At 40.1% G+C, this 16,876-nt stretch overlaps 1 protein-coding gene across 2 annotated transcripts in view; it reads left to right on the plus strand.

The window, feature by feature from the left end:
* zfr (zinc finger RNA binding protein) overlaps positions 1-16,876 on the plus strand; it is a 48,992-nt gene that overhangs the window by 11,203 nt on the left and 20,913 nt on the right. For both annotated transcript variants that reach the window (XR_005075094.1, XM_037098309.1), the window contains exons 6-12: positions 5,809-6,071; positions 6,298-6,501; positions 7,041-7,362; positions 7,654-7,847; positions 7,945-8,064; positions 9,344-9,489; positions 15,847-16,003. Coding sequence is in view for 1 of the 2 variants with exons in the window: in XM_037098309.1 (XP_036954204.1) it covers positions 5,809-6,071; positions 6,298-6,501; positions 7,041-7,362; positions 7,654-7,847; positions 7,945-8,064; positions 9,344-9,489; positions 15,847-16,003 (1,406 nt within the window). In the remaining variant the exon portion in view is untranslated. The remainder of the gene's footprint in view (positions 1-5,808; positions 6,072-6,297; positions 6,502-7,040; positions 7,363-7,653; positions 7,848-7,944; positions 8,065-9,343; positions 9,490-15,846; positions 16,004-16,876) is intronic.

The following is a 16,876-nucleotide window of genomic DNA, read 5'->3' on the forward strand; positions in this document are numbered from 1 at the left end:
CCTGTAGAAATGCTGCCGAGCAAGGCCGTATTTATCAGATATGGTCTGATATAAGACATAAGTCTAAAAATTCCTGGTTTTCGTCAAATAGACAGAATGTGAGAGTCCTTTTCTTGTCATGGGTTGGCCACATTAACATTCAAATTACTTTCTGAATGTTAAGCAGTTTCACCAAGCCAAACCAGTTTTCTATAGAGAATCTGACCCACTGGCTCTAGATATCATGTTGTTTAGCCTTCATTGGGCTTCCTAAAAAAACTCTGCATAGGCCTGTCTGACAGTGATAACTCCACATCTTACCATTTTGCGAAGTATTCTTTATTGCACCAGAGCAACAGTGGTCTTATTTGTGCCGCTAAATGGTAATCTTTGAGCCTCAGTAAGCCCATCCCCCCACTATACTTTGGCAACTGTAAAGTTTTGTATCTCACCCTGGGAAATTTTTCCATTCCAAATGAAATGGGATATCATCTTATCCCATTCTCTAAACTGACTATCAGGGACACAAATGGGTAGGGACTGCAACAGATAGAGTAATCTGGGTAAAATATTTGCTTATATTGTAGTAATTCTGTTTCCAAGATCTAGGGGCAGAAAGGCCCATCTGTCAAAATCTTCCTTTATATGTATATAGTGTTTTGATGCCTTTTAATGAACTTCTCATGGAAGCCAAATTTTTCCATGACTGTATAAAGAAATTCCCACCCCACCAAATCAGATGCCTTCTCCGCATCCATACTACGTAGAAGAGCTCCAATTTTTTTTTTTTTTTTTTTTTTTTCCCCTTTATGTATTCAGTGGTGTGGAGGGATCTCCTTATGTTGTCCTGTGTTTGTCTACATTTAAAAAATCCAGTTTGATCTTTGTCAATCAAAAAAAGGATCACTTCCCCAATTCTTTTAGTTCTTAAGTTGCATATAATTTATAATCTTGATTTAAAACACTGATAGGTCTGTAAGAGCAGCATTCTTTTGGGTCCTTGCCTTCTTTTGGAATCACCGCGATGGTAGCCACCCTCCAAGACGGGGGGTTGACTCACTCCCTCAGGGTGTAATTGAAGCTTTTACGTAGTATTGGTATTAATTGCTCCCTCAGTGATTTATACCATTCTCCTGGAATCTGTCTGTCCCTGGTTACTTACAAGACTTCAGGGAGGAGATCGCCTCGTTGATTTTTTTTCAGCTGATACTTCTTTTGTTAATTTCACATTTTGCAATTTCCCCAAGGAGGGCAGATCCAATTGGCACAGGAACTCTTCTACTCTAGCATGTTCGAACAGTGTGGGTTGGGTATACAGGGTCTGGTATGCTTTCTGTATTCCCTCTAGTTTATATGTAACTTTTTTAGTGGCAGGATCCATAATCTTATAGACTGTATTTTGTGATTGCTGTTTTTGCAAGCTCCAGGCTAACAGCTTGGATGCTTTCGAGCCTGCCTCGTAGTATCTCTGTTTTGTTTAGTTTTGTTTAAGCGGTGTCATCTGTAGAAGTAATTGTGGCTCTTTATATTTACTATGTTGTTGTTCCAGTTCTGTTAGTTGTTTCTGCAGGTTTAACAGTTTTGAGTTTTCATTTTTTTTATGAGTGCAGATTCTGATGTAATTTTCCCCCTGCAGGACTGCTTTAGCAGTGTCCCACAACATCACTGGTTTCACATTACTGTCATCATTGTCTTCCAAATATGTTTTTAATTCTTTCTTTATTTTCCCTTTAAACTCAAGGGTGTATAACATGCTTACCTTAAATCTCCATGTTGTCACTTTGGGTCTAGTATGTAGATGTAATTTCAAGTGGACACTAGAGTGATCTGATATATCTCTCTGGTTTATCTCACATTCCTTTACTTTACTTTACTTCCTTTACTAGACAGTCAATTTTTGAATATGCATTGTGACAATTTGAATAGAAAGTAAACTGCCTATCTTGACGGTGGGAAGACTCCAGTAGATTGAAACGCTATAACACCAAATATTCTCTTGTAAAATGTTTTGTTGCTGCTTGGGGGCGCACATACATTAAACAGGGTCATGTCCTTATCATCTAATTTGCCCTTTACCATTATAAATCCTTATCTTTAATCTCTGACTGGAATTCAAAATGAACCTTGTTTGGTATCAAAATAGCATTGCCCCTCTTGCGTCCTGCTTTAAAAGATGAATAGTAAGTATGTTTAAAACCCATGCTCTTTTTCATGCTCCTGATCTGTTGAATGGGTTTCTTGCCAAAATATAATTTGTGCCTTTTCCCTTTTTTATTTCGGATATTGCTTTACTTCTCTTGACAGGAGTTGACAAACCATTGACATTTAGGGTGATAACCTTAAATTCTTTGTTACTCAGCTATAGACTGGTATTCTCCTTGACACTTACTCACGTCCCCTGAGAACAGCAAGTATGAACCATGAACAGTAGTAACAGTAAAACGTTACAAAAAACAAAAAAGGTCTTCCGTGAAAGAGGTAATCCCTGGACCTCTTGTATAGGGGGATGTTTCAGCCACTGAGTTGCGGGGCCCCCTCAGATTGTTGAGTGGGTGGCTGTCATTCAAACACTACAGACCAACTGCCTAATTCTTAAACTAAAGTGATACAGATGTCTTGGCTTATGAAAATTGAAAGAGTATCCTGTATTATTAAGGCACACTGCATGTAAAATAAACACTAAATTGGTGATGTAGGTCCAGATTAACAATATTACTGACATAATCAGTGGCATGGAAAACCTACACACATTGAGAAGTAGTGTGCTAATAGTGTACTTAACTAACTTACTCTGCCCTTAATTATGACTTTAAAATATTGCAGGTGTGCGCTTTAATGTGTATAGTTAAACACTCAATTGAGCGCTGGTTTGGGGCCTAGAGCTCTGTGTGCACGTTTAATACCAAGTTCGTTTGCCCTCACCCAGTTCAGTTTGGATAAGGTTCTCCACGAAGCAAATCATTGAGGTGTCCTCAGCTCCTTCTTTTATACCGTAAATCCTTATGATGTTGAGACGGGAGTGCCCTTCAAGTTCAGTTAGTTTTGACTTCAATTCGAGTTGCGTCCTCTGCATCTGGTTTAAAGTTTCTTTCACTTCAATACGGAACGTCTCCGCCTGTCCTACCCGTTGCTCTCCTTCCCCCAGTCTCTGTGACACCACTTCAGTTTTCTTCGTGGTCTCCTCCATCTTCAGATTAATATCAATCTCATTTTGCCAAGTTGTTTTTTGATTATCTTCTCGAATATTGCTGTGGAAGTCTGTGAACCGTTTAGGAATATTGTTCTCCAGTTCAGACGTAACACTAGCCATGACTTTATTTGTGACGTTACGGATGGAAGTTAACGAGACTGCACCTAGCATAGCCACCTCGTCGCTACAGCCTGTGTTTTCCGTATCAGCTTCCTTCTTTTTTTACTGCTTCTTAGCGACATTCTGAGGCCACGTTTGTCTTCCCCCAACATTAGTTTATGTTACTGAGCTCCTATAAGGTGAATCACCTGTATTATATGGGGGTTTGCAGCAGTGTGGTTGGGAGCAAAGTTGTCACGCAGCCATCTCCACCGTCGTGCGACCGGAAGTCCCACCCAACCTCTCTTTCAATGGCCATCTTGCAAAGTAACTAGCAGAGCTGCCAGATAAATAGGGTGTGTCCAACAATTAAGTAAATTGTCACCTATGGAGTTATATTTGAGTCAAAAGTCGCACGAGCAATAACGCATCTGCACATGCGCAGAGAGATCTGCTCGCTTTTTTTACGAGAAGACCGCGGCAGTCCACAAACACCAGCTATAAAGCAGTTAACATTGAAAATGACTATAGTGGCGCTGCGCTAGCAGTATAGCAGCGCAGTGCTGTTGTTCCACTGTCTGGGGAGAACCCTGGTTTAGTAGTTAGGGCCCGAGCAGGGAACCTGCAAGGACCCTATTGTGTTTGAAGCGATTCTTTTTTTTTTTTTTTTTCTTCAGACGAAATGATTGCATTTTTCACTGCCTGAACATACCCGAATACTCACCAAACTTGGAATATAAGTCCCACTGGGCGAAAAATTTTATAGTCTATTGTCGTACTGAATTTTCACCACTAGGTGGCGCTGTTATTAAGCACAGCGCGTTTTGGCTAATAACTCCAATATACTTTGTCGCACATTCAAAAACCTTATATCCACGCGTTCACTGAATTGGGCTGTGTCTCATGGTATAGGCCACGCCCATTTCCGCCTACCGTTTTTTTTTTTTTGCTACATTGCAAAATGTCGAAAACCTACTTTTCGAACTCCTCCCAGGCGATTTTACCGATTTGCACGAAACTTGGCACACAGTATCTGTGGACGCTCCTGACAAAAAGTTATTAAAAGAATTTTGATAGGCCAAACAATACTCAAGTTATTAAATAACAACTTCCTGCAGATTTCCTGCCAAACAGGAAGTGTTGGATATCTCCACAACGGTGTGTCCAAATGACATGAAACTTAAGATTATACTTTGACATGACTAACTGAGCATGTGTCCAAAAGTTTAGGCGATGACCACAAGGTGGCGCTCTTTAAATTCAAATAGTTGATATCTCCACATTGGTTGGGCGGATTGACACGAAACTTGGTATAGGCATTGCCACTGCCCCCTTGAGGATATCTAACAAAGGACTTATCAATCGGCCACTAGGTGGCGCTCTGGTGCCAGTTTAATTTTGTTTTTGGCCTTGTGACCACACCATAACACTTATGGGAATGAAATTCATAGGGGTGGTATAGACTAGCCCCTGCAACTTACACATCAAAAATCACCAGCAGGTGGCGCCATTTTCCACGTGAAAGCATTTCTGACCCATAAGTCACACATATTGTGTCACACATTGTTAAACCTTATATCTACATGTTTGCTCAATTCAGCTGAATTATTTGGTGTAGGCCACGCCCACTTTCGAGTTAACTTTCAGTTCGCAAAATTGCGACAAATGCAAAACCTACTTTTTCGAACTCGTCCCAGGCAATTTAACCGATTTGCACTAAACTTTGTGTGAAGCATCTGTGGACCCTCCTGACAAAAAGTTATCAAAAGAATTTTGATAGTACATAAAATGGCCGAACTATAAAACAACAAATTCCTGCATATTGTGTTGAACGCAGACAATCGTGTACATCTTGACAAAATACTGTCTGATTATCACGTAAATGTTCATAATTGTGTTCCATGGACTGATGAGGCTTTGTGTAAAATTTGGTGCAAATCAGCCAATAGGTGGCGATGTGGTTGCAGTCTAATTGGTTTGAATGGAAAGTAAATGGGAAAATCTTAAAATCCTCTTCAAAACTCATCGCCTTTCAACCTCTTGTTGTGCTTCATGCTTTGAGCTACAGATACAACTCCACCTTTTTAAAGAGTCAGAAGACCTTGAATTGTTGGGCATGTATTCAGTTTCTAAAAATCTTTTACGGTTTCCAAATCATCACAGTTTTAGTTTTAAGGATTTTTAGGCCTTCTTCTGATTTTGTAATGGGTGTGTATTGCGTGAGCTAGAGGGCGTGACATCATCGCTGGTGTGTAGAGCAGCTGGAAGAACTGGAGAAAAAATTCTCTTCAGCTACATAGTTAAAATTAAAAAATCCAAATAGGAATTTTGGTCAAATAATTTTGAAAGATTATTTTTTTTACTGTACAACTAGGAATTGGGTCATAAAGAAACCTTTGAAAAAGTACATCTGAAAAACCAAATTCAGTTTAAGATAATCTGCAGTGTGTCGTGTCTTGTTTACAAAACCTTTTCAAATGGACATGAGATAAGTGAGCAGTGAGTAGGTTATAAGTAAGCCTTGCGTTATATTTTTCCAGGAACCTCGTACTCTGGCTATGAGGCAGCAGTTTACTCAGCTGCCTCCAGCTACTACCAGCAGCAGCAGCAGCAGCAGCAACAGCAGCAGCAACAGCAACAGAAGCAGGCAGTGGCAGCTGTAGCAGCGACGGCAGCATGGACCGGAAATACTTTTACCAAGAAACCCCCCTTTCAGAGTAAACAGCTTCGACCCAAGCAGCCACCCAAACCCCCTCAGATCCACTATTGTGATGTCTGTAAGATCAGCTGTGCTGGCCCGCAGGTGAATTGAATATATCAGAAATGGGTTAATCATAACAGGGTTACCTTTTTTATTTTGCTCAGCATATGTAAGAGAAACCCTTGGATAAATATAGATTTTGTCAATGATGTTTTTAGATGTGTAGTCTAATGATTTTGTCACTCTATGACTTTTAGTGCCCCAAACAAATACATGTCATCCAGTGTTTCTAATGGCTCCATCTCCCCCCAAACATTTAATGCCCAAGACTTACAAGGAGCATCTTGAAGGCCAGAAGCACAAGAAGAAAGAAGCAGCGCTGAAGGTTTCCCAGAGCAATAGCAGCAGTGGAAGTGGTGGAGGAGTATTGGCCCGCAATGCTCAGAACCAGCTCCGCTGTGAACTTTGCGACGTTTCCTGCACTGGCGCTGATGCCTATGCTGCCCATATCCGTGGAGCCAAGCACCAGAAGGTATGGATAAGAGTGGGACAGTACATTATACACCCTCAGTTGGTGGCAAAATATAATTTTAACGCTTTTTATAGTAACAAGACAAAATGGACTTGATTTTGTCTTCAGCTGACTGATATCCCAAATTTTTTATTTTTTATTGTTTGATGTAGTTTATGCCATAATATTTTAGGTGTATAGCTTTCATCTATCCATGCACCATCAATACACTCTTTCTTCTGTAATGTCATGGAAACAGGATCCTGACTAGTGCTAAGACCTACGTCCGCCAAACAATTGGAATGCAACATTAAATTAATTGATTAATGCTAAAGCAAATGGATGATGCATGCATGCCGATGATGTTTGATTCTTGACTTGTGTTGCAGCCTATGATTCAGTAGTTTTTATCACTGTACAATATACAAACTCGATGTCTTGCCCAACTTTAGTAGATCCATGTCGTACAGTGTGGCTTGCCAAAGGTTGTAGGCATCTTTAAATGGAAATGTCAGACCTGCTGAAAATATTCTTTCCATCCTCTGAATTCTCTTCTCCAGGTTGTGAAGCTTCATACCAAACTTGGTAAGCCCATTCCCTCTACTGAGCCCAGCATGGTCACTCAGACATTATCCTCCACCACAGCTGCCCCAAGCAAGACCACCACAGCTAACCTGAATAGTTCCAGTGCCACCAGTTCTCTGTGTATGGCTGCCACGTCCTCCTCCCCTGCAAACAGCTCCAGCCCCCCCTACCTGAAACCTGTCAACATAGTCAGCAGTGGTGTGACAGGTGTCAAGAACCCATTGGCTGGCAGCCTCTCTGCTGCCAACTCTACATCAGCTGGGAAGAAAGTCAACACCCCCAAGATCAATTTTGTTGGTTAGTAAGAGTATTATGTGGGTGCAGTGTCTAGCTTCATGTGAGGATGGACCTACTGTCTCACTCATCTTTTTCATGAAATTTCCAGTTTTGCAAAGGTAAAAATCCCTCATCAGAAGAAATATTGAAAGATGATTCTGTTCATCTGAAACTCAGCCTTGTGACTGTTTTAGTGTGTCAGAGTAAATAAACTGTAAGGAATGTTTTGGTTTTTTTTTTTAATCTCACTTTGTCTAAACATGTAAGTAGTGTTGTCAAAAACATCTGAATATTGTTTATGAATATTTGCAGGGGGAAATAAATTACAGACCACAGTGAAGATGGACGAGACCAGAGCCGACACCAAAGCGGAGGCTTCTAAGCCTACAATTCCCTCTTTAGGTACTCAAGACCCCAAGACTGACATTTCTGACTCTCTGTCCACATCAGCCCTGGCTGCACTGCAGAGTGACGTCCAGCCTGTCGGGCATGACTACGTCGAGGAAGTAAGTTTTGACATATATGCATGGGTTAGAGCCAAGCTACATTACTTGGCAGAAATACTTTTAAATCTTGAGTCTTATATGTGGAACTCTCTGGTAGGTCCGGAACGATGAAGGAAAAGTCATCCGCTTCCATTGCAAGCTATGTGAATGTAGCTTCAATGATCCAAATGCAAAGGAAATGCATCTGAAAGGTCGGCGGCATCGCCTGCAATACAAGGTTTGTAGTTGACTTGCACCACTTGACTTGTTAGTTTGTTTTATCAGGTGTCTCAGAGAAGGCAATTGGAGTTCTGAGAGTGACTAATATTTGCTCTTAAAGACCACATTTGAGTAGTGAATCATCTTTAGAAATCAGACCAAGGGTCTCAAACTCTAAATGGGCTTGAGGCCACTGCTGGTGTTGTCATCTTGTAAGGGGGCCACTTTAGTGTTCAGGTACTATAGGAAAGCGGAACATTTCAGATAATTTGATATTTTATTGCTATTAGTAACATTATAGTACAAAATGTAAACAGAAGTTTGTGCATTTTTATGATTCGATTCGATTTTTTTCCCATACTATTTGATTACTTATTAAAACCTTGCACTGAACTAACAAATTAAATACATTTTTTTAATAGATCTTGTCAGACACCTGGCAGCATTACTTATAGTTTTCTTCATAGTTAACAAAAAGAAATGCAGACATCTGGATTGATTGATTAAGTACTTCATTAATCCTTGACAGGAAATGAATCCATTGCTGCAACCATCATTAGACATGCATGCATACATGCATAAATAAAGTTAAGAACAGAACATTCAACCTGTCCCTACAAGGGTCATAAGTGCTCATTGAAAGGTTTCATTGCAGCAGGGAGAAAAGACCTCCTGCTGCGCTCTGACTTGCTCCTTGACATGATTAGTCTTTCACTGAAGATGCTCCGTTTGATCACCCCCAGTGCATTGAGTGGATTGGAGGGGTTCCTCAAGATTGCCCTCATCTTAGACAGCATCCTGTCTTCTACCACCTGCTGGACAGTGTCTAGTTTGGAATTCACCACAGAGCTGCCCTTTTTAATGATTTTATTTACTCTATTCCTATCTGCTGTGCATGACCCCTCTCTCCAACATGCCACAGCAAAGAACAGAGCACTGGCCACTGCTGAGTGGTGGACAGTGTGCATTAGGGTTTGACAGATGTTGAATGACCTCAACCTCCTCAAGAAGTAGAGTTGACTTTGCCCTTTTTTGCACACTGTCTCCACATGAATCTGCCAATCCAACTTATTGTCAGATGCACACCGAGGTATCTGTAGCTGGACACAACTTTACACATCGGAATTGTGTATGGACATCACTTTTTAACTGTGAAAATCTTTTTTGCTGATGATGATTTAAACGGGGGCCAGCAGGTTGAAAACCCTATTATGGACAGTTTTCATATTTCCATATTGTCTTTTACACCTGTGAAATTGTGTTTTTGCATGTTTGTGTTTTTTTTTTTTTTTTTGTAGAAAAAGGTGAACCCAGATCTGCAGGTGGAGGTCAAACCTAGCATCCGAGCCAGAAAGATACAGGAAGAGAAGATGAGGAAGCAGATGCAGAAAGAGGAGTACTGGAGAAGAAGAGAGGAGGAGGAGCGCTGGAGAATGGAAATGAGGTGTAGTTATGGTGTTTTCTTATGAATGGTCCTTATGTTCCTGAGGCAGTATTTTTCAAAAGCCCAAGATGGTGTAGATGCACATATCATTATCTATATACCGCTTCATTCCTCCATATGTTATAGATAAGACTCTAATAACATCAAGACATTTAGATTATATAACACCAGAAATATTGCATTTCCTGTGAAAATACATATTTAGGGCCCGAGCAGGGAACCCCTGTGAGGACCCTATTGTATCTGAAGGGATTCTTTATTTTTAGGGCCCGAGCAGGGAACCCCTGCGAGGACCCTATTGTTTTTGAAGGAATTCTTTATTTTTTTTTTTCTTCGGACAAATGATCCCATTTTTGACTGCCTGAACATACCCCAAAACTCACCAAACTTGGAATATAAGTCACACCTGGCGAAAAATTGTATAATCTATTGCCGTCTTGAATTTCCACCACTAGGTGGCGCTGTTATTTAGGAAAGTGCGTTTTGGCTAATAACTCCCACATACTTTGTCGCACATTCAAAAACCTTATATCCACGCGTTCAGTGAAGTGGGCTGAGTCTCGTGGTATAGGCCACGCCCATTTCCGCCTACCGTTTTTTTTCGCTACGTCGCAAAATGTCAAAAACCTACTTTTTCGAACTCCTCCCAGGCGATTTCACCGATTTGCACAAAACTTGGCACACAGCATCTGTGGACCCTCCTGACAAAAAGTTATTAAAAGAATTTTGATAGGCCAAACAATACTCACGTTATTAAATAACAACTTCCTGCAGATTTCCTGCTAAACAGGAAGTGTTGGATATCTCCACAATGGTTAGTCCCAATGACATGAAACTTGAGATAATACTTTGACATGAGTTCCTGAGGATGTTTCCAAAAGTTTAGGTGATGACCACAAGGTGGCGCTCTTTAAATTCCAATAGTTTATATCTCCACATTGGTTGGGCGGAATGACACAAAACTTGGTATAGGCATTGCCACTGCCCTCTTGAGGATATCTAATAAAGGACTTATCAATCGGCCACTAGGTGGCGCTCTGGTGCCAGTTTAATTTTGTTTTTGGCCTTGTGACCACACCATAACACTTATGGGAATGAAATTCATAGGGGTGGTATAGACTAGCCCCTGCAACTTACACACCAAAAATGACCAGCAGGTGGCGCTATTTTCCACGTGAAAGCATTTTTGACCCATAAGTCACACATATTGTGTCACACATTGTAAAACCTTATATCTACATGTTCGCTCAATTCAGCTGAATTATTTGGTGTAGGCCACGCCCACTTTCGAGCTAACTTTCAGTTTGCAAAATTGCGACAAATGCAAAACCTACTTTTTCGAACTCCTTCTTGGCAATTTGATCAATTTGCACTAAATTTTGCGTGAAGCATCTATGGACCCCCTTGACAAAAAGTTATCAAAAGAATTTTGATAGTCCATAAATCGCCCGAAATTTAAAACAACAAATTACTGCATATTGTGTTGAAAGCAGACAATCTTGTACATCTAAACAAAATACCGACTGATTATCAAGTAAATGTGTATAATTGTGTTCCATGGACTGATGAGGCTTTGTGTAAAATTTGGTGCAAATCAGCCAATAGATGACGATTTGGTCGCAGTCTGATTGGTTTGAATGGAAAGTAAATGGGAAAATCTTAAAATCCTCTTCAAAACTCATCGCCTTTCAACCTCTTGTTGTGCTTCATGCTTTGAGCTACAGATACCACTACACCTTTTAAAGAGTCAGAAGACCTTGAACTGTTGGGCATGTATTCAGTTTCTAAAAATCTTTAACGGTTTTCAAACCATCACAATTTTGGTTTAAAGGATTTTTAGGTTGTCTTATGATTTTATAATGGGTGTGTATTGCATCAGCTAAAATGCGTGAATGAGTGTAGAGCAGCTGGAAGAACTGGAGAAAAAATTCTCTTCAGCTACTGGACGATGATACTTCCAGCTTCTTCCTGAAACTATTTCATCGCATTATGCATTATGCCTCATGTGGACATTTTCGTCAGCCAGCGTCAGAAGCGGACCATCAACTCAGTCTTTTTCTGGGGAATCATGCAGCAGTACACACACTTTTTCTGACTTCAGCGTACATTACTTAATGCCAGCGGGAGCAGGCCACCAAATTATAAAGAAACAGCTTCTTCAGGGCGTTGCATGCGGAAGCCCTGACGGCAGCATGCCCCAAGGTGCGTGGACTGCGAGGGCCCGTCCAACGCTGCTCGCAGCTTATATATTTATATATTTATATTTATATTTATATATATATATATATATATATATATATATATATATATATATATATATATATATATATATATATATATATATATATATATATATATATATATATATATATATATATATATATATATATTAGAGAGAGAGAGATAGAGAGATATAGAGATAGAGATATACACACTATATTACCAAAAGTATTCGCTCACCTGCCTTTACTCATTCTATGAACTGAAGTGCCATCCCATTCCTAACTCATAGAATTCAATATGATGTCGGTCCACCTTTTGCAGCTATTACAGCTTCAACTCTTCTGGGAAGACTGTCCACAAGGTTGAGGAGAGTGTTTATAGGAATTTTTGACCATTCTTCCAAAAGCGCATTGGTGAGGTCACACACTGATGTTGGTCGAGAAGGCCTGGCTCTCAGTCTCCGCTCTAATTCATCCCAAAGGTGTTCTATCGGGTTCAGGTCAGGACTCTGTGCAGGCCAGTCAAGTTCATCCACACCAGACTCTGTCATCCACGTCTTTATGGACCTTGCTTTGTGCACTGGTGCACAGTCATGTTGGAAGAGGAAGGGGCCCGCTCCAAACTGTTCCCACAAGGTTGGGAGCATGGAATTGTCCAAAATGTTTTGGTATCCTGAAGCATTCAATGTTCCTTTCACTGGAACTAAGGGGCCAAGCCCAGCTCCTGAAAAACAACCCCATACCATAATTCCTCCTCCACCAAATTTCACAGTTGGCACAATGCAATCTGAAATGTACCGTTCTCCTGGCAACCTCCAAACCCAGACTCGTCCATCAGATTGCCAGATGGAAAAGCGTGATTCATCACTCCAGAGAATGCGTCTCCACTGCTCTAGAGGCCAGTGACGGCGTGCTTTACACCATTGCATCCGACGCCTTGCATTGCACTTGGTGATGTGTGGCTTGGCTGCAGCTGCTCGGCCATGGAAACCCATTCCATGAAGCTCTCTGCGTACTGTACTTGGGCTAATCTGAAGGTCACATGAAGTTTGTAGCTCTCTAGCAATTGACTGTGCAGAAAGTCGGCGACCTCTTTGCACTATGCGCTTCAGCATCCGCTGACCCCTCTCCGTCACTTTACGTGGCCTACCACTTCGTGGCTGAGTTGCTGTTGTTCCCAAACGCTTCCATTTTGTTATAATAGAGCTGACAGTTGACTGTGGAATATTTAGGAGCGAGGAAATTTCACGACTGGATTTGTTGCACAAGTGGCATCCTATGACAGTTCCATACTGGAATTCACTGAGCTCCTGAGAGCGGCCCATTCTTTCACAAATGTCTTGTTTCACAGTCTGCATGCCTGAGTGCTTGAATTTATACACCTGGGGCCAGGCCAAGTGATTAGAACACCTGATTCTGATCATTTGAATGGGTGAGCGAATACTTATATATAAATAAAAAATATAAATATATATATATATATATATATATATATATATATATATATATATATATATATATATATATATATATATATATATATATATATATATATATATATATATATATATATATATATATATATTTTTTTTTTTTTTTTGAAAAAGCTGAAAAGTACAAGGCTGATGGAGCTTTAAAAGCTGAACATTTTGATAGTTGAACGATTTCTATAGCTGAATGTATGCTGAAGCAGTAGCAGAATGAAAGTTGAAAAAATCCCATAAGGATGAATGTGAAAAATTTTGCAGAAAAAGCTGAATATTTCCAAAAGTATGAATAGTTTCTGTAGCTCAATTTGTAGGAGCTGAGGCGAGCCGAAAAATGTACGGAAGCAGGAGGGATGATGATGATGATGATGATGATAATGGTAAATTACTGATGGACAATTAAACATTAAAGAACAAAACTGTAGAAAGCAGCCAAAAGTCCCATAGGTGTAAATGACCCTTAAGGGATTAAACACCTGGGACTCCCCACCATTTAAAGCAAGTCCAGTCATTAATTTTTGACGAGGCACTCCTTGTTTACCAGAACTTGGATGAAAAAATGTGTGTGCGAACTGGGAAAATTATTTGGGCGCACAGTGTGCGAGTTACCATCACAACCTGCTTTGTCTGTGATCATTCAAAAACTACAATCCCCTGGCTGTAACGCACCAATAAGAGTTTTCTGTAATGACGCAACCAGTGTTACGTGAGAGGTGACGACTGGTGAAGCAGGAGGACGGTTAGCTCACCTCCCAGAGCCTTGCACTGAATCATTGGAAACTGATTTAGGGACCTACACCGACAAGACCCAGTTGTTGTGTACGCTCCCAGCATTACAAGCCGACAGAGGAGCAAGTGGAGGTGTTGTTACCGAGGACGGAAGCGCAGCTGACCAACAGGGCTAGCAGCTGGGCTGGAGGCAAATCCCGCTTCCCTCCATCCTACTTTCCAACATCAGAAATTTACATGCTGTTGTGGTTTTTTTCTTTTTTGTTTTTTTTTTATCCTGCACTATCCTGAGCCCTTGAAACTAAATTTCGTTCCCATTGCACTGTAAAGTGTCATTCGAATGACAATTAAAAAAGTATAAGTCATTAAATTACTTGGCATAAATATATTAATACAAAATGATTGCAGGTTTTTTCAATATCTTCCATGTCATGTGACCCAGTGACTCCAAACCAGCAGCAAATTGTATTTGTAAACTGGACAAATAAGACACACCTCTTTCTATCTTATTTGATTGCTTCCTCTATTTTATATGAATGATATGGACTTGGACAACTAACATCCTTTGTGTTTAGTACACATTGGATACAAAATGAAATCCCTCTAAATTTTAATAGATTGTTTTGTGCTGCCTGAAATTAAAAAAATGAAATCAAATCCTTTAAATCATTTTGTTTGTGCTGCCTACTTAAGTGTGATGTGTTCGATAAATAGATACGTCTTTTTTGTGCTCCCATGTATGTCTTTGCGCTCCCAGTTATTTTACTTTAGGCGCACGTGTGCTCATTGGGGAAAAATGTCACTGTAGAGCCCTGCATTTATCATTCTCATGGTGAAACAAAAACTTGGAGCCACACTGCTATGTTGGTCTGTCCTTTGTCATTTGACAACCACCTGCTAACTAAACATTTAAAATTAGGGATGTCCCCATCATGTTTTTTATCCCGATCAGAGTCCTTTAATATTTAGTATACCGAGTCCCGATCCGATACTTGGCCTCAACTTAATTTTCCTGGATAATACAGCTGCATTAAGAAAAACTTACTTGTATCCAAGCTGTTCCTTAGTAAGTTTCTTTTTATTTTGTTGAAACAAAGTATATACTGTCATATGGCTTGTTCTTATTCTGCACATGCCATTGCAACATTGGCCTACCACTTTCCTTGCTTTACCAGGTGAGTCTGTGATGCTGCACTGTGACAGCACACCCTCATGTACAGCCAGCTGAATTGTGTGTGTGTGCACGATGGAGCCCATGCTTGGTACCCCCATATCATCCATTGCTTTTTTCATATTCCTTGGATTGTCATGTTAAATGACATCATCTCATTGCTTGTCTATTTCACATGTGTTCAGCATCTCCTCGGTTGCCTGTTTTACATGCTCTGCCATATGAGACCAACAAAACTAGTGCACATACTGGCACGTTGTAACTCAAAAGTGGAATCAGTTTAATGTTATCCTGAGATTGTAGGGCGTACCAGGGATTCAAAAAGTCCAGATGACGAAGAAAGCCACAGGGATGAGCTGGTTATCCAGAGCAATTACCTTCTCTGTAATATTTTATCGTATTAAATGCAGCTCTTTTGTTACCCCCTCACAAAACAGTTGTACTGCAGATGTTGCATGTCACTGGATGTTGGACTACTTTTGCTCTCAAATTCAAAATATTTCAACACTGCAGACATTTTATCCACAGATTTGCAAGAGTAACGTTGCGCGCATGTCTGCTTTCTGCCACAAATGTGCTCCAACGTAAAAAAAAAAAAAAAAAAAAATCAGACTGGGGTACACGTTCAAAATTGCTGATCCTGTTCATTGGAAAAATGCCCATTTCAGCGACGGGACATCCCTATTTTAAAATCATTTGTGCAGTTTTAGACTCTGAGTAAAGACTAGCTGTGGTGTTATCTTTTCAGGCGTTATGAAGAAGACATGTACTGGAGACGTATGGAGGAGGAGCAGCACCACTGGGACGACCGACGTCGTATGCCAGACGGAGGGTATCCACAGGGGCCTCCTGGTCTACTTGGAGTCCGCCCTGGCATGCCTGGCCTGCAGCCTCAGGGTCCTGTGGTAGGGCTTTTGATTGTACCTATGATCAAATATCCTTAGTGGGTCTTTTGTTATTTTGGAAAGAAATACACTATAAACACTTTTTAATGGTCATTTCCATGACGAAATCAAGAGTTTTGTCTAATTTCATGAGGGGGATTAATAATTTTGGCCTCAACTGTATATTGTTGTTCCAGCAGATTTGGTCACTCTCTCAGAAGACTTATAAACTCAGATTTGAACCAAAGTTATTGAATGTTTTTTTGCGACGGAGTAGTTTGGGTTCCACTCATTCATCACAGAAAAATGAGAGCTGTAGAAATCATTGGATTTGAAAACGGCTATGAAATAAGTTTTCAATGTATGTAAATGTTAAACCATGACTGTACATTCACAATAGGGGGTTAGGTGGTTTTGTCGTTGTTTGTTTTTAGCTAAAGGAAGGCTCTTTGCATATAGTAAAACTCAACTCAATGGAATAAATGTGAAGATGGGGTAAGAAAAAATACAGAGGACAAGATTCCTGCATCAAGGGGTTATTTTCCTTATCACAATCAGCATTTTCAGAAACTTGATGCATGTGACGCCCATTGTGATTACAGGCCACTGATTGAACATTGCCTATGGTTTGTTTTAATTTAAGTTTAGTATTATGCTAAAATTAAAACTTTTTACTCATATTCACAAAGAAAACAAATGAAAGCCAATCAAAGGGATACAAAGACGTTTAGAGGGCACCTGTAATGTCTGATGTCAGTCTCTGTCAAAACACAGAAGTAGATTTTAAATGTTCTTATGTCTTACAATTATAGAGTTACTAATTTGAAAAAAAAATGGAAGCTTTATTTTTGATGTAGTGTATCTTTGAAGACTCTTTTGGTTGTTAATGATGCA

This window comes from Acanthopagrus latus, chromosome 5 (assembly GCF_904848185.1).
Source record: "Acanthopagrus latus isolate v.2019 chromosome 5, fAcaLat1.1, whole genome shotgun sequence".
Lineage (NCBI taxonomy): Eukaryota > Metazoa > Chordata > Actinopteri > Spariformes > Sparidae > Acanthopagrus > Acanthopagrus latus.